This window comes from Delphinapterus leucas, chromosome 6, assembly GCF_059928025.1.
Source record: "Delphinapterus leucas isolate spDelLeu-1000000601 "Yukka" chromosome 6, BTC_Dleu_Yukka2, whole genome shotgun sequence".
NCBI classification, from domain to species: Eukaryota; Metazoa; Chordata; class Mammalia; order Artiodactyla; family Monodontidae; genus Delphinapterus; species Delphinapterus leucas.
In genome coordinates this window covers 112,623,445-112,647,734 of record NC_143134.1, presented here as the reverse complement: position 1 = coordinate 112,647,734, position 24,290 = coordinate 112,623,445, and the positions used below count along the sequence as shown (strand labels likewise).

The 24,290-nt window shown below is 41.3% G+C and overlaps 2 protein-coding genes across 4 annotated transcripts in view; one reads left to right on the top strand and one right to left on the bottom strand.

The window, feature by feature from the left end:
- MRRF (mitochondrial ribosome recycling factor) overlaps positions 1 to 207 on the bottom strand; it is a 55,721-nt gene extending 55,514 nt beyond the window's left edge. Inside the window, exon 1 of one of the 2 annotated variants that reach the window (XM_022578803.3) lies at positions 93 to 207. The gene's annotated coding sequence lies outside the window, so the exon portion shown is untranslated. The remainder of the gene's footprint in view (positions 1 to 92) is intronic. The other variant, XM_089913708.1, reaches the window with a different exon arrangement.
- Positions 179 to 21,380, top strand: RBM18 (RNA binding motif protein 18). 2 transcript variants are annotated; one of them, XM_022578806.3, is made up of 6 exons: positions 179 to 315; positions 3,006 to 3,124; positions 10,165 to 10,291; positions 13,653 to 13,739; positions 15,441 to 15,526; positions 19,333 to 21,380. In XM_022578806.3, exons 2-6 carry the CDS (start codon positions 3,012 to 3,014, stop codon positions 19,490 to 19,492), a joined length of 573 nt encoding a protein of 190 aa, XP_022434514.1. In that variant the 5' UTR covers positions 179 to 315; positions 3,006 to 3,011; the 3' UTR covers positions 19,493 to 21,380. The 2 variants fall into 2 exon arrangements, with proteins under 2 accessions (XP_022434514.1, XP_022434513.1); XM_022578805.3 differs by having other exon boundaries at positions 181 to 315; positions 2,996 to 3,124.
- Positions 21,381 to 24,290: the final 2,910 nt, after the last annotated feature.

Sequence of the window (24,290 nt, the reverse complement as noted above, 5' to 3'; positions counted from 1 at the left end):
GTCCGGGTGTTCAGTCCCCGAGAGATCCTTGAGTAGAGATCTCTGGCACCCGGGCCCCGCGCGCGCCTCGAGGCCGTGCCGAGGCCACTCACCAGCTAGCGCCCAGTCTACTAGGAAGACTCGCACGACCGCAGCGACGGCGGCGGCGCGGGCGTCGTGACGTCACGGGGCGGGGCGGCGGCGCAGGCGTACTGCGTCACGGGTGGCCTGGCAGCTGGCGGCGCTGAGGTGGACGCGTCTAGAGGGTTGTCTGACCGTGGAGTCGGGGCTTTGCTTTGGGGGCATGAGCCGAGGGGACTACGCCGAGGTGACGAGGTGAGTCCGGCCGCGACGCGCCTCTGCATCTTAGCGCCGGCCCCGCGAGGGGCTCCCAGAGGAGGCTGCCCTAGAGAGACGGCTTCTCAGGCCCCGCCCCGGATTGTCCCGCTGCTGGCCCGGAAATAACAATCCGAGTAATGACCCATCGCATCTGGGAATTCGCGGCCAGGGATCGGGAAGCCCGGATTCCAGGCTTGACCCCACCGTTACCGTTAGCTTTTAGGAACAAGTGCCTGCTTCTCTGCTCCTCAGTTTCCCCAAATGACTGTTCGTGGCTTCCAGGGTCGTTGTAGCTCAGCGGGGGAGGGGGGGTGGGCGGGAGCGTTTTGTGAATTCTGTGAATATAAGAGGTTGTCGCCATTGCGAACCCAAAGGATTCTGATTGTCATATGGCATCCTGATCACTTACCACACCTTACCGTTCCTCAAAAAGTGCTGTGCCGAGCTGTCACGTGTATTGTCATATTTAAGCATCATAACAACCCTTGAGATAGGGATAATTATGCCCTTTGTAGGACGGAGGAAGAAACTGAGGCTCCGAGTGGGGAAGTGGCTTGTTTCATTCATTCATTCAGTAAATACTGAGTACCAGCCAGGAGCTATGCAGTGTACTAAGTGCCGGGAATAGAATCATCAAAATCGGTAAGGCCCTGCCCTCCAGTAACTTACATTCTAGTGAGGGAAACAGAAGATAAACTAGTATGTGATACATTGAGCTGGTATTATGTGGAAAGAAAAAGGTAGCTGTCATAGAGACTAACAAGATGCTCTGCTCTATTAGGGAAAGCTTTTCTGAGGAGGGGACACTTAAGGGGCAATCATGAGTTTCTAAAGTCACAAAATAACTGGGTGCAAAAGCCAGGATTTGAGTGTCTCTCTTTTGGCCCCATATCCTGCACTCTTCCCACTAAAAATGGTTCCCTCGTGTGATACTATTTCCTGTTGGTATTAGTATCAGAAGGTTTTATCATGCAAGTCTCATCTCAAATGTCATCTCCTATAGGTCTTCCCTTTCCACTAATTCTAAAGTAGCCCATCCCTAGACTTTGTCAAATCTCCTTGCTTAACTGTGTTTGCGGCACTTATCACAAATTACATCTTGATTATTTATTTTCCTTTTGTCTTGTCCTGCCCCTCTTCCAAATATAAGCATGCATAGGGCAGAGACCTTGCTTGTTCACTGCTCTGTCCCCAGTACCTAGACACTGCCTGGAAAATAGAGGCTCTATAAAAATTTTTTGAATGAATGATCTGTAAGTAGAAGGAAAGGACAGGAAAGGACAAAATATTTCGCCTCTCCAGTTTCCACACCTGGGATTCTAGTTATGCCTGTTTTACCTTTCTCCCAGGAAGCAGGAGCAAGAGCTATGGCTTGTTCATCTCTCTATTTTCAGCACATAGCCCAGGGCTTAGCGGTTATTAGTTGCTTGTCTCACATTATGGAACAGATTGAACATGTGAATGAGAGAGGAAGAAAAATACCCTCATGTGTGGAGGTAGATAAACACATTTAACAAACAATTACCTTAGGGGCTGCTATGTGCTAGCCTGTATAAGCTGTGCTGAGTTGAATAAGAGGTAATGGCAGTGTTCAGTATATCAGCTGTTGTTATTAAGACGCAGTTCCTGCAACACTGATCTCGGAGGCACTTCTGGTTTTACAGGACATGTTTTCTGTAGCAGGGAGTTCTAAAGTCTGTCACAGCCTGCCATCTTCCCAGCCCTTTTATTTTTCTTCCTCTACCACATCATACATTAAAGCTTTATTTTACATCTGTTGTGTCATTTTTGGTCTTCTCAGCAACTCTAAGTTATAAGCAGGGCAAGGTTTATTATGTAGAGGTGAGGAGACTGAAGCTAAGAGTGAAGTGACTTCCAATGGAAATGCCAAAATTTGAAACCAGGCCTTCTGACCGCAAGGTTTTTGGTCTTTACATTACTGTCTCCATCGTAACCCTCATCCTCCTTTTGTGGCTGTGATATGAGACGTTTCAGGAACTAAGTCGGTAATAGTTTAAGCTAAAATTAATTGAATGCTTCTTAGGTGCCATGCATTTATTGTTCTTAATGTTTTTGGTGTATTAACTCAGTGGATCTGCATAGCTCTTTATTACCCCTATTTTACAAATGAGGAAACTGAGACAGAGTGGTTAAGTAACTTGCCCACCGTTACAGAACTAGTAAATAATGGAACTGGAATAACTACGGAGCAAGTTAGTCTCTTCTTCCCAGTGTCTCCCAAAATATTAGACATGATAATAGCTAATTGATTACTTACTATTGTTCTTCCCCACCCATACCCTTAAGTGTCATTAAGACTCACTTTCTGGTGGTTTCCAAGGCTTATTTTGGGTGACGGTTGTTGAACTGGAGTATCATGTAGTAGTAGAGACTTTGGCCTCCTGCCCAGTCAGCCTCTGGCTTCAGAAGAGAAAAACTAGTTTCTACACACAGAACCACCCCCCTTTCACCTTAAATGGAAGCTTTTGCTCTCTGGCTGCCGGAGGAGCTGTCCCAAGGGAACTGGTGCTGGGGCCCTGTTTGTGGAATAACTGAAGCCTTTGAAGGACTGCCCAGGGCATGCCCTCCTTGGATAAATGTTTGTTGAATTGAATTTGAAGTCTCATGTTCACAACATGTTGCTCCTTTCCTGTCTGAATATTCACATTTCCTTTAGTATTTCGTAGAGATTGATGGAAGCAGAAACCAAAACTCTTCCCCTGGAGAATGCATCCATCCTTTCAGAGGGTTCCCTACAGGAAGGGCACCGGTTATGGATTGGCAACCTGGACCCCAAAATCACAGAGTGAGTCTAATATATTTTAATTCATTACCTACAGAATTGGGATGCTTGTGGTGAGGGTGTTCAGAAGAATTTTCAAGGGACATAGGCTATATTTTGGCCCTTTTATTTATGTTTTAATTATCTTTGAAGGGAATATGTTGTTTTAGCGTGTCATCTTGTCATTTTTCTTACATTTGGACTCTTCTACTGCATAGACACAGACTTGGATACCCTTTAAACCATATATTACTTGTTTTTCCTGCTTGCCTAAGATGTTCTCCTAATTTTCAACTATTTCAAATCCTTGTACCCAGTGACTAGGAAATTATTTCCTAAAACCAGCCATGGGCATACTTTCGTTCCCCAAAATGAAGGAACAAACAGAAGAAGTATCAGTATTTTCACAAAAAGGCAGAGAGGTACCACTTGGCTCTAATTCATGTTAAGCAGCCATGGAACCAAGGAAAGTCAGAAGGAATCTTAGAGATACCCCAGTCACTTTGGTTTTCATTCATTCATTAAATGATTTGAGTGCCTACTCTGTGCCAAGTGCCATGCTAGGCAATTTTCAAAGTTTCTAAATCTGAGGAGCCTTGTCTTATTAAAGTACAGAGCCTAGATATAAAATAAAAGCTCAGAGTTGCTCTGATTAAAGGAAGGACAAGGTGTACCCAGTGCCTTTGGGCTGCAGTCACCCTTTCTTTGGCAATCACTTACAGGACTCGTGGAGCACCCTTGAAAGACTCTGATATATTCCAGCTGTTTTATCCTACAGCAGAGGAAACTGAAGCCCAAGAGATAGAAGTGCCTTGTCCATGGTGACAAAGCTAATTGAATTGTCTTGACTCCCCACTCTTTCCTTTGTGGATATTATAGTGGAGTGAAATTTCTTAACAGAGAGAATTGAGAGGTTTTTCCTTCCCCCAGTCGTTCGGTAGGGGCAGGTGGTGGTTGGTGGCAGGATAGCCAAGCGTGGGTGGATTGAGCCATTTGGGGTCAACGCTTGAAGCAAGCATGGGTTACAGCCTCAGTCCTAGAAGTTACTCCCTGTGGAATAGTGTTAAAAGCAAGGAGAGAGGAAACAAAGGAATCTGCTTAGAGGAGGTGTATAACAGGGTTGGGATTTTGAGAGAGGAAAGAGATGTAAACTAACATATCAGGATCATGACAGAATGTTCAGTTCCTTAAACCTGCTCAGGCTCAAATTGGCTAAGTGTAGACACCGTTGGGTCCCTCTAGAAATTATGATGGTATTTAAGGTGTGTTGCCCCCTAATTATGTTACCTTGATCACGAGGGCCCTTAAATATAGACTGTGCATTTATTTTGGCTCTCTTTATGACTTACGGCTTTGAGGATGAATGTGTGAACCTGCCCAAGCTCTCAGTTAATGAGGGAATTAAACAGAGAAGCTGTTTCCATCATCTATAACCCAGGCTGTGAGAGGATGCTTCCAAGAGTGGTTTCCATTCCCACCTCTTCTTGTCTGAATGGAAATCTGGAGTGTGGAAACAATGTTCATTGTTTTAGCTGGGGTTCCCTGTAATGATATTCTTGTTATAATTGTATCCTGCTGCTTGACAGGAAGGTTCAAATGGGCATCTGCCACCTCAGTTTATGTCATAAGTGGGAGTATGTGGATGTTTTCTTTAGTTAGAGCATTAACAGGAACATTGAATCAAAAACTCTCCCACTGGTATCTCTGCTCTTCTCATACCAGGACAAAGGTGGACATCCAGTACTAGACTACAGATCAGGGCCTTGCTGGCTCCACCTGTGACTTACCACCTCTGTATTACCAGAGATCATTTCTACTGTATTTCATCTATGGATTCCTTATCTTAAAATATTTTCTCGATAAACAAACTGATTTATTAAATTTCTTCTTAATGACATAACTACCAGTTGTAGCTTATGGTTAGCATGAAATGCATAGTGTTACTTCATTTAATTTACTTAATTACAGCAAAGAAACCTAACATTATAGTAAGGTAGGTCTCATCTTGTAGAAATATGTGGTTTTCTTCCAAGTTTTTGAAGTACATAAACTTCTAGATCCTGTTCCTTTCAAGATGTAGGTAACGATGGACCTAGACTAATTATTAAAATGCAGTCATTCCCAAACATTGAAGGGCTGCATGATGAAACTTGTGTGAACATGTGGTACCCAGCTTGTAGTCCAATCTCAGAAAATATTATTTGAATCCAAATCTCTAAAGTTCTGATGACTCTTGACAGAAGTTTTTTAAAGAAAAAAACCTTTTCCACTCAGTTTTTCAAAGTTTATTTTATAATAATTCTATTCATCTTATGTGTGTGTGCCTGTTACTAATCTGAGTTGTGTTCAAGCTGTAGTAGGATGTCCATCAGCCTCTTCTCAACAGAATACGCATTGCTGACCGACTGTCTAGCACCCTGATACTCTGTTCACTTCGTAGTTGCAATACTGACCATTTTAGGACCATGTTACATGCCAGGAATATCTGTATAACTAAATAGATCTTAGAGATCTGGATTTAAGGGAATGATGATATACTCTTATTTATGGAGGTAGCAGATTCCAAGCCTATGTTCTTTCCACTATATTTGGATTCCTCTCAACTATATTGTACCTCATAATTCTTACCTATAAAGTGAGACTGTTCAACTAAATGCTATGGAAATGTCTTCTAGCTCTAATATTTCATTAGTTCCTCTTATTTAAGCTTGCAACAGTCTTGTGAGGCAGGTAGAACAGACAACATTTCCCTACTTTATAAGTAAAGAAAGGTAAAGGGAGTTGACTCAGTTCACTTAAGTAGTTAATGATAGGACTAAGTTCCTGGCACCTAATATAGGGCTCTTTGCACAAATATTCTAACAATCCGTGTAACTGGACAGTCATAACCTAAAGTATTCTATTCTAAATTTTTCATTGTAAGGACTTCCTTTAAATGTTATGGGACCCAGTCTAACTGTAAGAGTAAAAACAGCAACTTTAAATATTATTACTAGTGCCTTCAGTAGAGAAGCTGAACAAATTAATGTCTTTAGACATCTATTTTCCATACCATGGTTTCTTCTGAGAGGGTTAACACTGCTTTCTTTTTTAAATATTAAATGTGCTGTATAGAAAGCCAAATTAATAGCCACTGCGTTATGCATAAGGAGAAGTATGAGAGAGAACAAAGCCAGTAGAAATTCTAAAAGAAAGAACATTCTGGATGGAGGGTGAATCATAAATAAAGGAACATAAGTAGGAATAAGAAGTATTGTTGGGCTTCCCTGGTGGCACAGTGATTGAGAGTCCGCCTGCCGATGCAGGGGACACGGGTTCGTGCCCCGGTCCGGGAAGATCCCACATGCCGCGGAGTGGCTGGGCCCATGAGCCATGGCCGCTGAGCCTGCGCGTCCGGAGCCTGGGCTCCGCAACGGGAGAGGCCGCAACACTGAGAGCCCTGCGTACCGCAAAAAAAAGAAAAAAAGAAGTATTGTTGTGGATGAGTCGAATATCGGGAAGACCTTTTTGACTAAAAGGGAGGTTGAATACTAAACGATAATGAAAATAGTAGTTGGAGAGAGAGAATGCTATCAGATCAAGACAGGATCTATAAAATTTATTCAGACAAGTTTGAATTTCACATAAAGAGACTCGTGAGTGTTTGGTGGGAGACCAGCATTATGAAAGTGATGTTTTAGTAGGAAAATCAGACATTAGTATTTAGGATGAATAGGAGGGGCAAAGACTGAGGATGAAGATTAGCTGCGGACCTGCCATTAATATCACCTAGATAGAGACAGTGAACTTGGAGACCACTGGGTGGAGTCTGCGAGATGAAGAAGGTGACTGAAGAGGAGCGGAGAGCTAAAGATGATCCTGATGTTTCTTGCCTGAGAAATGGAAAAGAATGATGTCCACACCAGCCAGCAGAATAGCTGGAAAGAGGCATAGTTTGTGGAGAGGAGGAGGTCAGGCCTGGCGTTATTAAGTAAACTTAAAAGCAATGGACAGCCACCTGGGTGGAAATGTCCTTCGGATGTAGACTTTCAGAGCTAAACTCAAGGGATTATAAACGCATGAGCATGTAAGAACAGAGTGTTTCCACCTGAAGACACGCCTGCTTCTCTCTCAGCCCATTCCTTGTTTTTCCTCCATGACCTGTGCTGCTTCTCATGCTTTGGTTTGCATAAAACAGCCTTTACTATTTGCTTATTTAAATTTGAAGCAAAGTAAGACCATTTAAAAACATATAAGGCATAGAACATAAAGACCCACCACATAATAATTTCTGTAAATTTATGAAAAAAATTTTCTTTAAAACAAATTGTGCATTAAAAAGAATCTTAAATGTCATTTCGTTGGCTTCCCAGTACCTACAGCATCACATTAAAATTCCCTCCTGCACACATCTTTCCCAACCTGTCCCCTGCCTGCCTTTTAGCCTCTTCGCTTACTGTCTAAGAGCCCCCACTGTCTGCCGATGGATCAGTCTTTTTCACCTTTATGTCTTTACACAGGGTATTCACTAACCGCCTTCCCTGCACAGCTGGTCCTCTTCATCTGTGTGCTCACGTACATACCTCTGCGTGCAAGCTTCACACTTTTAAAATTGTTTGATTACATCTCTCTCTCCTCGAACCAGAACGTCAGGCCTTTGAAGACAGAGACTTAGTTGTATTCATTTGGATAGTCAAGTGCCTAATACTACAGTTCTTGACACATTTGTAGGTGTCTGTCTTAACCTAATCTAATTCATATAGACTAATTCCCTGTGTGCCATTAGGTAGGAAGGCCATTTTAAAGACCCATTACAGAAAACACTAATTATGTTGCAGAAATATGTATGGGACCGGTGTACTATCTCCGGCTCCCGAAGGCTGCAGGGCCCCTGTTTCATTAAGTGAAGCAAGGCTCTGATGAGCAGCGAGCGCGCCCGTCCTTCAGCAGCAGATGAAAGTGCTTGCAGATGTGAAGCAAGACTCTTCAGGCTTCTTTCACTATCAGAGCTTGCAGTCTCCATCTCCAGGAAGCAAAATAGTAAACATTTCATTCCTTTTGTTTCGGTGTTCCGATAATTTCAAGAAATTATCAAACAAGGAAAGAAATCCTGGAGAAGTTGAAAGACACGGACCTAAGCAGATGTTCCTGGAATCTTAAGGTCGCACTTCTCGGGCAGAACGCATTTGTTAGCTTTTCAAAGAATAATCTGTTGGAGTTTTTTTTTTTTTTTCCCTGAGTAAATTAAAATTCATTTCCTAGGAAATGCCGATCGCCTTACCTTCCTGCTATTAAGCAGAATGGAGTTAATGAAAAGATGACCGGCCCACAGTAGCCCTTAGGTTGTTTTTTTAAAAACAGATTTGACCCACCATTTATGGCAACTGGTGCAGTGTTGAGGTTTGAATGGGTATAGTAAGTGGAAGATGCAGCTGTGAATTAAAGACCCTGAGAGAGATTCTTCTAGCCCATCTGTGCACTTGAGAGACCCACCCTTGCTGTAAGCATATTCAGAAAACCAAGTAAAACCAGAAATTTGCACTTTAGGTGTCTTCCTTTCCCCTGAAGAATCACCTCATTCTTTCTCACCAGCAGTTGGGGTATCGTGATAGGAATTGAGAGTTTGGAAACTAGAGGGTTATGGTTGTTTTCTCTTTCAAAACAGATCTAAAGACCAGATTAATATCCACTGTATGCCTTGGGATCCTTGCCCCCTGCCCCAGTAAAAGACCTGTGTTATGTCTTCCTTGCTCCACTGTGTCAGGACCTGATCCAGGATAATGGGCTTGCTTGTTGATGTGCATTAGTCTCAAATTTAGTGTAGCTTATGATCCATTTCATATCTTTCTGCCTCCCAAAGGAGATTCTTACTCAAGAATAAAATCTTGATGAGTTTTCTCCTAGAAAACAATGTGAATATGAATGTGGCTGTAAAGACAGCTTTACTGACTCCCTGTGGGGTAGAATTCCCAGTAATAACAGATTTAGCATGTGGGCTGATACCTTTTTAGTATCACAGGGACAGCATTGTTTAGAGAAAGCCTTGACTCCATTTGAATAGCGTGGAGGATGCCAGGAGGAAGGCCAAAGGAAAAGGAAATGGGAGAGCTGTTGGTTTGTCTCACCCTTACATCAGATGACAGGAAGTAGGAATTGAGATTGGCCACAGCAACCTGTTAAGGCCACATCTGTTTGAATAACTTAAAAGCTCTATAGAAACCAAGTAAGTTTTAGAGAAAGGAATCCAAGAAGAGGGTGAGGGGCAGAGTGGCAAGAAAGAGCTTGGGGTAAACCTCCTGCCACTAGTAAATGCCTTCCTTGGCCAGCTAGATTCTTTATTCAGCCACACTCCAGAGCATAAATCGTATTGAAGCAACTGAGGTTGGGTAGTTACCTGCAGTGGGATGATTTATAGGACCGGCCAGGTTCCCCTGCCTGTGTGAGACCAGCCTCCATCACGTTGCGGTTCCACATTGTCCTGTCATTCGGTCACGTCAGGGATGGAAACTCTCAAGCACTTAGGAAGTGCCACTAGCTGTGGTTTGGCTTTTGGCAGAATTTGTCTCAAGTGCAATTTGGGGCTAATGATTAACTATGAAAGCTAACGGGGAAGTCTTCCAGGGTTGTTTTGTTGTTTGTGTGAATGTATATGTGTTACTTTGTTTATTTTTGAGGTAGGGTTGGCCTTTGCATTTGGAGTGTGAGTTTGTGTTTCTGATGGAGTTGTAGTTATTCACAAATACTATTTCATTGCCAAGAAATTGAAAATAAATAAATCGACACAATTTTTGAGCTATTCTCCAAAAGAAAAACAAATGGTGCTTGTGGGCCAGACAGCTGTTTGTTAGGTGTGGTTTTTTTGTTTGGTATTTTTGTGTTGGACAGACGCATAGCCATGACAATTCTAGTCCCCATTCCAAATAGAGGCAAACAACTCTGTTTGCCAAATAAACTAACACGGCAGTTTGGAGGAAGGCAGGGGGCAGTGATGTGAGATTTTATCCCTCGGGTAAATTATCTCCTGCTTTTATCTCGCAGGCTGACCAAATTCCCAGAGTGTCTCAGGGGCTGTTCTTTCTCCATAGATACCACCTCCTCAAGCTCCTGCAGAAGTTTGGCACGGTGAAGCAGTTCGACTTTCTCTTCCACAAGTCAGGTGCTTTGGAGGGACAGCCTCGAGGGTACTGTTTCGTTAACTTTGAAACTAAGCAGGTAATTGAACTTCTCCCCCCTTTCCCAGTACTTATACTCTCATAATTATCTGTGCATCCCTCTTGACTACTAGAATAGCAGTTCCTTGTGGGCAGGAGCCATGTCTGATTCATCTCTGTGTGCTGTGCTCTGAGTCCTAAAGGAGATCCTCGGTAAACAACTGAGTTAGTGAACAGCTTTCAAGGTCTACCCTCCCCAGGCTGGCAGTCTCAGGCAGCTGACCTACTTTTCTGACCAGATGCTTTGGGATGCCCACATTAAGCACATGGACATGCCCCTCCCTGTTCTCTTTTGTTTGTTCCTTTAGTGGCTGGCCAACAAAGCCTCCTTCTCTTTCAGTAGGTTTGCCCCGTGGTGCAGAAGCCCTCCCTCTCTGTGGTGAGCCGCCCACAAACTCTCTTTTATTTTTATTTCTTAAAAATGTATCCTTCTTCTCAATGTCTCAGAATAAATGCGGACAAATTTGAATATATACAGTGAAAGAGAACCTCCAGCTTCAACCATGATGTATCCATGTATCCGTATTAAAATTTAGTCCTTGGAGGGGACATGCATTGATAAAGGAATTGAATTTGAATGTTATTAAATATGGAGACACTGCTTATAGCTCTATAACTTTATTAGTCATGTGTGAGAACATTGCCTAGTTATTGTTTTATTAATAATAATTGTATTTGTATGTTTTTCTTACTGTAAAAGTGATACCTGTTTCTTACAGATGGAAATATAGATAAGTAGTCTCATTTATTAGCCTAAAACCCAGAAATAATCAGTTTTTTAATATTTAGTTGTATATCTTTGTAGTCCCTTCTTCTTTCTTCACATTCATACACACATATGCACACAAACACATGTACACAATTTTTAAAAAAAACATGTGCAGCTTATAACACACAAACAGAATCATATATCCTATTTACCACTGAAAGAAAATTAAAATTTTTTCTGTCATCTAATACACATCAAGATAACATTCTGGGGCTTCCCTTGGCGCAGTGGTTGAGAGTCCGCCTGCCGATGCAGGGGACACGGGCTCGTGCCGTGAGCCATGGCCGCTGAGCCTGCGCGTCCGGAGCCTGTGCTCCGCAACGGGAGAGGCCACAACAGTGAGAGGCCCGCGTACCGCAAAAAAAAAAAAAAAAAAAAAAAAAAAAGATAACATTCTGTATCATATTGTGGTTTCACTGGTGTAGCTGTAGATATATGTAAAAATTCATTGATCTATATCTATAATTTTATTATTTAGACCTCAGTTTAAAAACTAACCAGTGTCATCTTTGATGACTGCATAATGTTTTATTCTGTGAACGTATGGTAATTTACTTAACTAATCTCCACACGTGTCAGCAGTGCAGTGAACATCTCTTTAGCTCTATGTACATATTTACTATATTCATGGAAATGGAGTGGTGTCAACAAAGGCCACAATTTTTTTTGGTAATATGACTGCCAAATTGCCTTCAAAAAGTGATGTGTCAGTATGTTCTGAAACTGTCTGAGAGTGTCATTTGTCCTTACCAGTGCTGGGAATTTTTTTTTTTAATTTCCCCTAATTTTTGCAAATGTGATAGGCAGTAAGTGATTCATTATTGTTCTAATTGTTCAAGGTTTGTTTTGAGGGAACTGAAAATGTGCTCTATATAGTTAGCAGTTTAAAATACTTTGTTCTTTCCTAATGACAGAGCACGTTGAGGATTCTTATAGACAACTAAAATCAATGGTCATGTTGAGGACAGATGCTGGGTTTTTGTTTTTTTTTTTTTTTTTTGCGGTACGTGGGCCTCTCACTGCTGTGGCCTCTCCTGTTGCGGAGCACAGGCTCCGGACGCGCAGGCTCAGCGGCCATGGCTCACGGGCCCAGCCGCTCCACGGCTTGTGGGATCTTCCCGGACCGGGGCACGAACCCGTGTCCCCTGCATTGGCAGGCGGACTCTCAACCACTGCACCACCAGGGAAGCCCCAGATGCTGGTTTAAAAACACTAAACTTGAAGTCACAAAGCCTGTTATTTCTGACTGTTCCATTTATTAACTTTAGGCAAGTCTCTTTAACTTATTTTGACCTCAGTTTTCATCTAAAAATGGGGATTAAAAACACACACCCTCCTTACCTTTTAGGAAGTTGAGAGAATAGGTGAGGGTTTATATGAAAACACATTTGGCATTTAATAATATTGTTGGATACATGAATTTTGAAACAAGTTACAGAGATGGGAAATTCTTTTTTCAAACATTTATCACCTGCTGGCATCTTATGACTGTTGATGCTACAGAATTAATGGAGAGTGTCATGTAAATTCTAATTCACTAAGTGAAACTTAAGAATAAAATGTCTCATCTGTCCTTCTAACTTTGCGTGCCATAGTGAGGCAAGGATGCCAGTGATGAATACTTGACACGTAGTAGGTACTCAGATATTTGTTGAATGTCATACCGGCAGGATCCAGAGGAATAAGAGAGTCACTGGGAAAACCAGACTGGAATGTCCTACACTGAGCCTCGGACTCTCCTTGTTCCTCTTCCTGTTCCTTAAGGGCTTCTTCACTCCCAGTAAACGTGGGTTACGCTTGGCCGAATGCCTCATGGATACAAATGGAGCAGAGAAGGCTTGGCAGGATGGAAAAGTACAGCCAGGCTTCCTGGGAATGTCCTAGAGTGCCTATTACCCAGCCTCAGGAATTCCTTTCAACCTCGTTGCTCCTATATCTGATGGGGACAGGGTCAGGGAAGTTCTGGCTCTGAAAACCAGGTGCAGAGATTGGCCCACAGAGATACCTTGCTCGTAGTCTCTTTGACTCACTCCTGCTTTTTCCGGCCTGGTTTCCTTCACTCCCATATCCTTTGAAGCCATTACTGTTTCTCACTTTGGATTCAGGGAGTATAAGCCCTAGTCCAGGATATAGTTTTAGAGTCCCTGGCGGAGTACAATTTCTTGACATAGTAGGTGCTACTCTAACTAACAGAAGTATGTAGAAAGATATCACCCAATAGGCCACACAATGGTCACCTAATAAGCTGACGTTGGTTGAGTGCTTACCATATGCTCCATGCTCTACATGCGCTCTTTGACTCCTCACGACCACTGAGAAACAAGCAATGTCCATATTTTACAGGTGAAAAAGATAATATCCAGAGAGATTAACTGACCTGCTAAATGTTACGCTGCCAGTAAGTGGCAGAGCCGAGATTTGAATTTTTGTTTGACTGAGGTTACAAAAACTCACACCCTTTTTACTATTCTGCCTTTTTTTTTTTTCCTTGTAAACCCTTTGCCACTTGTTTAACAAAACGGTTAGAAATTCAGCCATCAAAGCTAGTGAGGCATTTGAATATTTGACTAACATTAATCCTTTTCCTGAACAGGAAGCAGAACAAGCCATCCAGTGTCTCAATGGCAAGCTGGCTCTGTCTAAGAAGCTGGTGGTGCGATGGGCACACGCGCAAGTGAAGGTGAGTCTAACAGGCTAGAAAGACAGCATCAGCTCATCCTAAATGAATCTTCCGAAAGACAGTTAGTTGTCCACTTGCCCATTTGCATCCAAGCCTCTGCACATCTGGAACAGCCATACTCTGGTCTCCTACTTGTATTTACCATGTGTGTTGCCAGATTTTTCTTTTGAGAAACATCTCAGGAGGGATTAAGTTCCTTCGTCGTTTCTCTCCGCATACCCACAGATTCTGTTTTTGATTGATTCTTCCATGTGACTGATATGTATACTCAGACCTCTATCATTTTTTTGGTGGGGGTTGTTCTTTGGAGGAAAAAATGTATTTATTTTTAAAATTAGTTGCTTTAGGCGTTGTTAGACTCTTCCCAGCCTCTCAGTTCTTTGGAGAGTTTGAATTGTTTATTCTAAATGCTTGCGAAATGGGTAGTTTGTAAGAGTGCTTAAAGCACTGACATTTCCTTACTCCAGAGATTTTAAGAGTTATTTGTGGGACTTTGCAGTGTCTGTATTGACTCCAAGGCCCAAGCAGTGGTGAACTGCCGTGTTCATCTCCTAGTTGTTCTCTTGGGAAAATGCACTGGAAAAGCTACAACCACTTTAAAAAAAAAAAAAAGAACAGTCTTCTGTTACAGCCAGCACAGGTGAAGTATGTGCACTGCAGCAATCCCCAAAGTTGATTCTATTCCTCCTGCAGTGTGGTCTTTACAGACCTGTCTGCAAAAAGATTTATGACAACTAGATTTGGAGCCTCAGTCTTTAGCTAAATGAGCATGAGTTTTGATCAGAGACTGTATCCAACAAGCTTCCCAGTAAAGAGTCACAGAAATAGAACATTTGAGTTCAGTGTCCAAGCTGAAAAACGGAGCTCAGACACTTTGGATCTTTATGAGTATTCCAGGTAACCACAGAGCCTTCTCAATTTCTAGGACCCATTGCCTTAAAAATAGAAGCAGCAAAGAGAATTACCAAATGCTTTTTTACTCAAAAGAAAATCAAGTCTCATTTGCCAGACTGGCTGTCATTTTCTCATTCTGCATCTCATTGAAAAGACATGCAAGAGAAATAAATCATCCTTCGTTCTGTCTTTCATTTGAGAATCTCTGTGCCCTGCAGTTCTCTTCTCCTACACATCTTTTCGACCAGAGGCTCCTGATTGCTCTTTAATATTGTATTTACCTTTTAAAAGAAGTATATAATTATCTGACATCAAATAAGCTACTCTTGCTGGAGAATGTTTTCTATATCAGTGGCTGAAAGCTGTTACTACTTTTCTTCTCCACTTAGATCTGTTAAGAGTTGAATGTTATGATTGGTACTTTGCAAAAATCTAGCAAAATTTTAAAGTGCTTGGAATAAAGCAAAATAAATATTGTAAGAGGTGATGTATGACAGAATAAGAATGTGAGAGGGCAATCCTGCTGTGTGTCTGTACCATCTGTGAATTTAAAGGCTGAAATTCTTTCCCTACCAAATAAGGAGGACTGATGGCTAGATGGGAAGCCTCTTCTAAATTTCTCAGTTTATAACTTTTAGGCCAAAACTGTCTGGACGTCTACATTAATTCTAAACATAAAGCAGTCTTAAGATTGTCGAAAAATAATCTAACAATACACTGATGGGATTAGGATTTCTGAACACATGCACTGCAGTAGAGGGCTGGTTTCTGCCCAGGTGAGGTAATTTGCCTTTTTCTTACTTGCAGAGATACGATCATAACAAGAATGATAAGGTCCTTCCGATTAGTCTTGAGCCATCCTCAAGCACTGAGCCCACTCAGTCTAACCTAAGGTAAGAAGGTGTACTATAGGAAGACGCAAACAGGTATGCAAGAGCTTGAGCCATCTCTTCATTCTAACCTTCATTCCGGTTCTAGTAAACCCTCGGACTCTTCATTTAGAGTAGAATCTACTAACTTTTGACATGCTGAGAAGTGTGTTCAGTTAGTCTCCAGAATGTATACATTTCACCTCCTCCCATACCCCTAAGAGTGTGTACCAGCCATTTACAGAATTCATACACTCAAAAGAGGCTGGGTGTGCTAACCATGTACCTGCCATTATACTTGGCACTGGGGATACAAAGGTAAAGCAGATTCAGTCCTTGCCATAAAAACAGGCATTTTAATAAGGCCTTGATTATCTTCAGCGTTTGTCATCATACACGAATTCCTCCCCAGCTATGAGTCCCTTTATACAGAATTCGGGTTTGTAGCACTTTAATTTTATCTACCATTTCAGCAAATATAACAGTTTTGGTTCTAGTAAGTACAAATTATCATTTCCTTCCTTGGAGTTAATTCAAAACAGAAGGAATTGAGGGTTGAGTAGAGAAAGCGGAAGTTAAGTAGATGGGTGAGCAGAAGTAGAGGGGTTTACTTTGCATCGTAGCCTAGGGAGAAATGTTAACAATAACAAAAGCCAGGATTTATTGAGCTCACTATGAAGCGGGCTCTGTGCTAAACACTTTACATGCCGTATGTCATTGAATTATAAAAATTCTGGTAAAAGTACAGTTGTACTCATTTTACAAATGAGGAAACTGAAGTTTAGAGAGGTAAAATATCTTGGCCAAGATCACGCAGGTAGCAAATAGCAGAGTCCAGATTCAAAGACAGATTTACTGGACTTAAACATTCAGTCTTTTAATTACTGCTTTAAAGAAACTCCAGGCTGTAAATGCAGGACTACTGTTCTAAAGCCTGTTCCAGGGGCGGGGAAGAAGATATGTGAAAGATCGTCAGTGTTCCATAAGGATCAGAAATCAACATGTCTATATGGGGAAAGAATCGAAAAAAGAGTGGATATATATATATATTTGTATAACAGATTCACTTTGCTGCACACCTGAAAGTAATACAATATTGTAAATCAATTATACTCCAATAAAAATGAAAAAAAGGGCTTCCCTGGTGGCGCAGTGGTTGAGAGTCCACCTGCCGATGCAGGGGACACGGGCTCGTGCCCCGGTCCGGGAAGATCCCACATACCGCGGAGCGGCTGGGCCCGTGAGCCATGGCCGCTGAGCCTGCGCATCCGGAGCCTGTGCTCCGCAACGGGAGAGGCCACAACAGTGAGAGGCCCGCGCACTGCAAAAAAAAGAAAAGAAAAAAAAAAGGAAATCAACAATGTCATGAAGTCAGGAAAGTGATGCCTATTTGGACAGAGGGCCAGACAGGAAAAAAAAAACCTTTCCTGTATAGTTGCACCAAACAAAACAGATGTACAAGCATCTCATTAAACTGCAGGGGAAGGTGATCCTGAAATGTTTTCAGGAGCGATAAAATTGGTAAATTAAAATTAATTTTATAGTTACTAATTTGTCTAATATCATTGATACTTCTTAATTTTGTGCTGCTTTATTTTATACTCCCAATTTTTTTTTTTTTTTCCCTAACCAATGACTTCTGTAGATTCACTGGGAACTTATTTCGGCTATCCTGTTTTCCCCACGAGATTAAACCTCCTTGATCACAGATTGGTTTCATGGAGGTTTTCATAAATCTAACTCCTGTTAGGAAGGGACGACTGCATTTATGCTTGGTGATCTCCATGGTACAGTGAACATGTCTTTAGTTTCTTATTTTCATTGTTTGCTCTTTTTACTAGATAATCTAGCCTGGTGTTTTTCATTTATTTTTTAATCCAGAGAACCTCAGTTTACATCTTTCAATTAACATCTATGCCTAATTAGAGAAGGTTGTTTTCTCTGTGACTCATACAGAATGAATGGCTGGCTGTTAATTTTCCATTAATGGAAAAAGGTGCTGACCTCAGGGTTCTTTTTTTTTTTTTTTTTTGTTGCGGTACGCGGGCCTCTCACTGTTGTGGCCTCTCCCGTTGCGGAGCACAGGCTCCGGACGCGCAGGCTCAGCGGCCATGGCTCACGGGCCTAGCCGCTCCGCGGCATGTGGGATCTTCCTGTGGGATCTTCCCGGACTGTGTCCCCTGCATCGGCAGGCGGACTCTCAACCACTGCGCCACCAGGGAAGCCCAGGGTTCTTTTTTATTGCAACTTAGTTTTTTAATTTTACGTTGCCGGTGTAAAATCATGAGTATGTGCAGATGTATGCCTTTTGAGGATCTCTAAAAGGCCATGTGCACATTCCCTCCCAAGTTTCTGTCCCGGACTGTAGACCATTGACAGCATCAGAATGGAAAATAAAGGGAGTCGTGGGCCAAAAAATACTCTGCCTAAGTGCTTTGCATTCTGGTCCAGGGATAGCAGTGACCTTGATGAGAAGGGAATTCCTCACAACTTCTGCAGTGTCTCCTCACCCCTTCTCTCTAATACATGGCTACTCAGCTCCCAACCTAATGGAGAGGAAAAAACAAGGACTTTGATGATAAACTGGGCTTGAATCCTGGCTCCACAATTTCTTAGCTGTGTGAACCTTGGGTGAATCCCTATCTCTGTGCATTTGTTTATCTGTAAAATGTGGATCAAAACCCTTGCAATATTGTTGCAAGCATTAGAAACAATATAAGTAAAATGCTGTACCACTGCCTGGCTCATTGTAAGCACTCTAACTGATAGCCTAAACACACATTTGTCAGTAAACAGGGACTTTGTAGGAGTTCCAGGATTTTTTTCCCATTATTATTTAGTGATTCAGAAGGTGGTACAGTATAATATAGCTCATAGTATTGCTCTGGAGTCCAATTGTATTCAAATCTCAACTCTGCCACTCACTAGCGGTATAACACTAGCTAAGTTAACCTTTCTATGCCTTGTTTTCTTTATCTGTAAAGTGAAGAATATAACGTACGTGAATCATTTTCATTTTTTCTAATTGTGGTAAAATACGCATAATATAGCATTTACCATCTTAACCATTTTTAAGTGTACAGTTCAACGGTATTAAATACATTCATAATTTACAACCAGCACCACCATCTGTCTCCATAATTCTTTTCCTCTTGTAAAACTGAAGCTCTACACCCATTAAACATTAACTCCCCATTCCCACCTCCCCCAAGCGCCTGGCAACCACCATTCCACTTTGTGTCTCTGTGATTTTGGCTACTCATTTAAGTACCTCATGTAAATGGAATCAAGCAGTATTTAACTTTTTAACGTTTGTTTAACTTAGCGTAATGTCCTCCAGGTCATCCACATTGTAGCATATGTATATACCATATTTTGCTTATCCATTCATACTTCGATGGACACTTGGGTTGCTTCCACAGTTTATTGTGAATAATGCTACCATGAAACAAACAATGCTACCATGAACATGAGTGTACCCATCTCTTCCAGACTCTGCTTTGAATTCCTACACAAATTATTTTTGAGTGCCTACTATCTACAGACACTAAGGTGCTGATCAGTGTTGGTGTCTGAGGTTTAAGTGTAGCAATATGCAAAGTACTTCTAACAGTGTCTTACAGAAAAAACTTAATAGATGGACCAGACTTGATCTCTTTCCTAAAATGAGAACATTAATTGTTTTTATATGTGTTTTCTATGAAATGCTTGCATGTTTGTGTTTGAGTATCTTGTTGCTACTCTGATATGCTTAAGAGGCACAAAGAAGATGAAAGACACAGGTATTCTCTGAACGTACCCACTCTGATCCTCTGCTGTCCTTTTCCCAGTGTCACTGCAAAGATAAAAGCCATTGAAGCAAAGCTGAAAATGATGGCAGAAAACCCTGATGCAGAGTATCCAGCAGCACCTGTTTATTCCTACTTCAAGCCACCAGATAAAAAAAGGACTACTCCTTATTCTAGAACAGCTTGGAAATCTCGAAGATGATGTTTATGAATTACCGTAACAGCAAAAGCAAATTGGTGTCCACACCTGAAATCCTCTGCCTTTGTGCTTGTAGCTGTGAATGGTACTATCCGACAGAGCACAGTCACATGTTAGAATTTGGTAACATAACGTCTTTGGATGTTCTTATGGATGTTTCTTCCCTGAAGTATGTGTGGAATTGAGCATCATCCAGAATAAATAGGATTGTATCCAGAACTGTGATTTGAACACTGGGATGCTCTAGTTGGCTGGTTTGTTTGGATTTGTAACTCCAGAAACAGTATATAGTGTGCCAGAGAGAAAGGCAAACATAAAAAATGTTACTATTTAAATCAGGAAACTTAAGTTATTAATATCCGTCTTAAAAAAAACAAACAAAACATTTTTCTGTACTCAAGTGTCTTTACAACATAAAGAAGAAGTAAAAGACAGGGAGGGAAGTGAGAGATTTTTGAATCATGTTCAGAACTGCTGTTCCAGAATTCTCTATGGAAATCCCTCCAACTGGACTAAAAGAAAAGGTTCTTGGCAAAAAGAGCTGTTTCTTTGAGCAAATGTTGTGGTAATATGTTTAAGAATTACGCTTATTGTTTCAAAATCCCAACTAGGAAAACATGGTGTATATCTTAAAAAATTGTTTGCATTGACAAAACTGTAGAATGAAATTTAGCATTTTATACCACAACGGAAGTTCTGTTTGGAAATCCAGTTTTTCTACTGGGATCATTTTTTAAGAATCTAAATAATCCTGCCTCTATAATACCAAATGTCATTATTAATATGGGACTTTTAAAATTGCATTTATTGCATGAGATTGTTTTTAATAGCATGAGGATGTTCTATTTGGAATTGTATCATGGTCAATCTAAGTAGAAAAGCAAAATTTCTTTGAAAACTTAAACATTGCTATGTTGATCTCTAACAAACATGTTATTTATTAATAATTGTGTAGAGGCCTGAGTAGCAGAAATCAAATTCTCTTATGTGGGGTGAGGTGGGGACATGCAGTGGACACAGAAAGTCAATGGAGCAGGCACTGCTCTGGCACCGAGATTGTAATGACCTCATGTTTTATGTGGTTTTTAAAGGCTTGAAAGACTGCATGACTTTAAAACGATTCTTCATTTTTAGAACCTACTTCTCCCCAGATATTTTTTGCCTCTGTGAACATTTTAAATATAACAGTAGAGAAAGAAAAAGAAATCAACAGATTTGGGAGTGTGTTTCTGTCAGCAGTGTTGGTTGGTCATTTTGGTGCAAGGTTGACAGACTGTTTCATTGGTCAGCACCATTGCTTCTTCACCAGGTAAATCATTTTGTTACCCAACGTGCCACTCTTAGTGAGTACAGACTGTTTACCGTCAATTTTCCTAGCAAGAGGAAACTTTCATTATAGGAACTTAAGTCTTCCTATGAGCATAAATGAATTTAAGACACTTGAACCAAAACTTCAGCATAGTGAGGTTTCAGAATTCACAGAACCGGTTCAGAGAAATTCTTATCACCTTTCCCAAGGTAAAGCTTTTCAGATATCTTTAAATGTTAAATACTTCCTGCGTTTATGAGCTCAGTCTAAGATGCAAGTAACTCTCTTTCCATTTGGGGGATAGGTCAGGGAGGAAGGAGCATTATCTCCCATTTTTCTGGTGACTTCTGAGAGCATAGAATTCACCATTTTATCCTTAAGTCCTCAGAGAGTTATGGTGGAGTAGGACTTAATTAATGCAAAATAGTCTTCTATTTTTAATAGGAACTTAGAAAATACTTAACTTTGAATTATCTAGAGTTGTTTCCTTTAGAAACCAGAGCTATTTATTTGTATTTAAAGCAATGTTTGTTATTTGTACCGATTCTTATTCCTCTGTGTGAATAAATGCAAGACAGTGTCTGCGGTTGTGTCTTCTCTCGTCCCTCTTCTGCAGTGAAGACCACGGCTCTCGGAGAGGCTTGTTTCCCCTCAGGACGTGGGCCGGTGTGTCCAGGCGGGGTGCTGTTTCTCAGTGCCTTCTCAGACCTCAGAGGCAGTTCTGTCCACCTTTTCTGCCTGCCTACTTCTGTTAGAGATGAGTAAAGAGACTAGCCGTTCTCACTATAAATCTCTGAAAAGAAGTTGTTAACGGAAGTCCCCTGAAGTATGATAATGTGCTTAGGCCCTCTTTCAAAGTAGGGGTTTCAAAAGAATAAATTGTGTCATAAATATGCTGAAAGCAGTTTGATGAAACGCTTGTAAAATATAAGTGTTAATTGGTCAACTGCTATGAAGTTACCTGTACTTTAAAATTATTTATCGGTTTACTGTTTTGCTAAAGTTAAGTCACAATTTTGATTTATACAGGAGTGAAGAACTGAGGGAAATATCTTCTTAATCTCAGCTCCTGTTTTATCAAATGCAAACTGTAACCCTACCCAGTTGATTTTCTATGATTGGCATCTCAGTATTAGGGAAAAGAATCACATGAGGAAAGATTTTTCAAAGCATATCAAAAATCAACAGCCAAAGTTTTTAAAACCATATATTCTAGAGCTGTCCCTTGTCTATTAAGGTATGTACAGTTAATTTCTAAATCACCAAGTACATCTGTGTTTTTTTAGTACTACCATATAAAATAATAGGATTAATTCTTACCTTACAGGTTAATGTTAAATATTTCCTTTATGTAATCATTATGTTCCTAAAATATGATTTGACTCCATCATATTTATCCCTGATTTCTCTTTTTCTCTTCTGCTCCTCCTACCCAGTCCTCCAACAAATCCTGCCAAGTCTGCTTTCAAAATACATCTTGAAAAAACAAACAAAAAATCTTGAATCCAAGCACTTTCACCACGTTTCAGCGCTACCATTTTTGTTCAAACCATTGTCATCTCTTGCCTGGGCTGTTGCAGTACCTTCCTAATTATCTCCCTGCCTCCACAGTAGCCAAAGCTATCCTTTCTAAATCTGAGTGTGTCATTCCCTTCTCAAGGGCTTTCCATCACACCTAGAATAAAATCCAAAGAACTAAATCCATAGGCCCTAAATGACCTGTCGCTGACAACCTGCCTGACCCTACAGCCTATTTATCCCTTTTGTTCACTGTGCTCCAGCCACACTGGCCTTGCTATTCTTTGGATACAGGGAGCTCCTACCACGAGGCCTTGGCATTGGCTGCTCACAGAGCCCACACTCCCTCATTTGTTCAAGTCTCCATTCAAAGGTCAATGTCCAAGAGGCTGCTTGACCTCCCTTTCTAAAATCACAGCCCTGTCACTTCCTAATCCTTTTCTCCTTCTTTATTTTCTAAATAGCCCTTATCACTACCCAACATCATATACAAACTCATTTTCTCTCTTTTTTTTTTTTTTCCGTTAGAATGTAAGTTCTATGGAAGCAGGGTTCTATTCACTGCTGTGTCCCCAACATTGAAAACGATGCTAGGTATGCATAGAGGCTTAATAAATATTTGTTGATGAAAAATCAGAATCGTGGTACTTGAGAACTGAAGGACCTTGAAAGGCCATCCCAGGTAGCCCCCTCACCGTCCAGGTGGAAAAAACACAAACCCAGAGAGACAAAGTGACTTGGCCAGGATCATGTAGTTAACGGAAGAACGTTAGGTCGAATCCTAGTCCGGTGTTCGTTGCATCAACAAACTGGCCTGTGCCCTCTTCATACAGCCCACAGAGCTACGAGTGGGTTTTACGTTTTTAAATGGTTGAGGAAAAAGTCAAGCATACTATTCTGTGACATATGAAAATTAGATGAATTTTGAATTTCAGTATCCACAAGTTGTATTGGAACATAGCCATGTCCATTCATTTACATATTGTCCATGGCTATTTTCCCACTACAGTTACAGAGTTTAGTGCAACAAAGACTGTACGGCTCGCAGAGCCTGAAATATTTACCATCTGGCCCTTCATGGAAAATATTTGCCAACCGCTGCTCTAAAGTATATTCCATTTGTGGAAATGTCTTTCTAAACCTTTGCAGTGTCAACAGTTCCGGTGTTAAAAGCAGAGAATAAAAGCAGCACAGAGGCGAGAGAATGGTGTCAGTTCCTTATCACATCTCTGGCCCCCTAACTGGCTGTCCAAGTCTAGTAGCATCACTACTGAAAAAAACTATACAAGTGCAGGCTAAATTCCCTCGCTGTACAGGAGGAAACAAGACGCAAAGAGCTTTGGTGTTCTAGCCCCAGCTGTGCAAGCAGGTTAGTCAGGACTCAGTTCAAGTGACAAAAACCCTACCCCAGCTACCTTCTGGTAGGAAACTTATTGGCTCAGGGAACTAAAAAGACCAGGTGTTTGAATGATACGGTCAGGAATCTGTCTATCTCTTGATTGTGTTTTCCTCTGGGTTGGTTTCGTTCTCAGGCAGGCTCTCCTTAGTGGCCTCTGGAGAGAGACTTGAATCCCAAGTTAAAAAAAAACAGACCTCTCAGAATTTCTCCCAGGACATGGGGCTGCATCTTCCTTCCTCTGCTTTCGGTCTTACTTGGCTAGGATTTCTGATTATACAGAAAGGCATTTTATTTTTGATATGCCCTGTGACCTTTCTAAGGTAGAAATAGAATCGAAAATTTAACCTTAAAAAACAAAATTAAGTTTACCTTCGCTGAAAACAGGCCTCTCCCCATTAAAAAATTCTGGCCAGCGACCTCAGCAAAAGGAAAGTGGTTCATTCCTCAAACATCTACACATGGCAGGCGTGGAAGGTGTAAAGATGAGGAGGCATGGTCCCTGTGCACTATCGTGTGCCTTGATAAAGGGAAGATTTGGGAGCTGCAGGAGCGCAGAAGGTGGGCACTTAACCAAG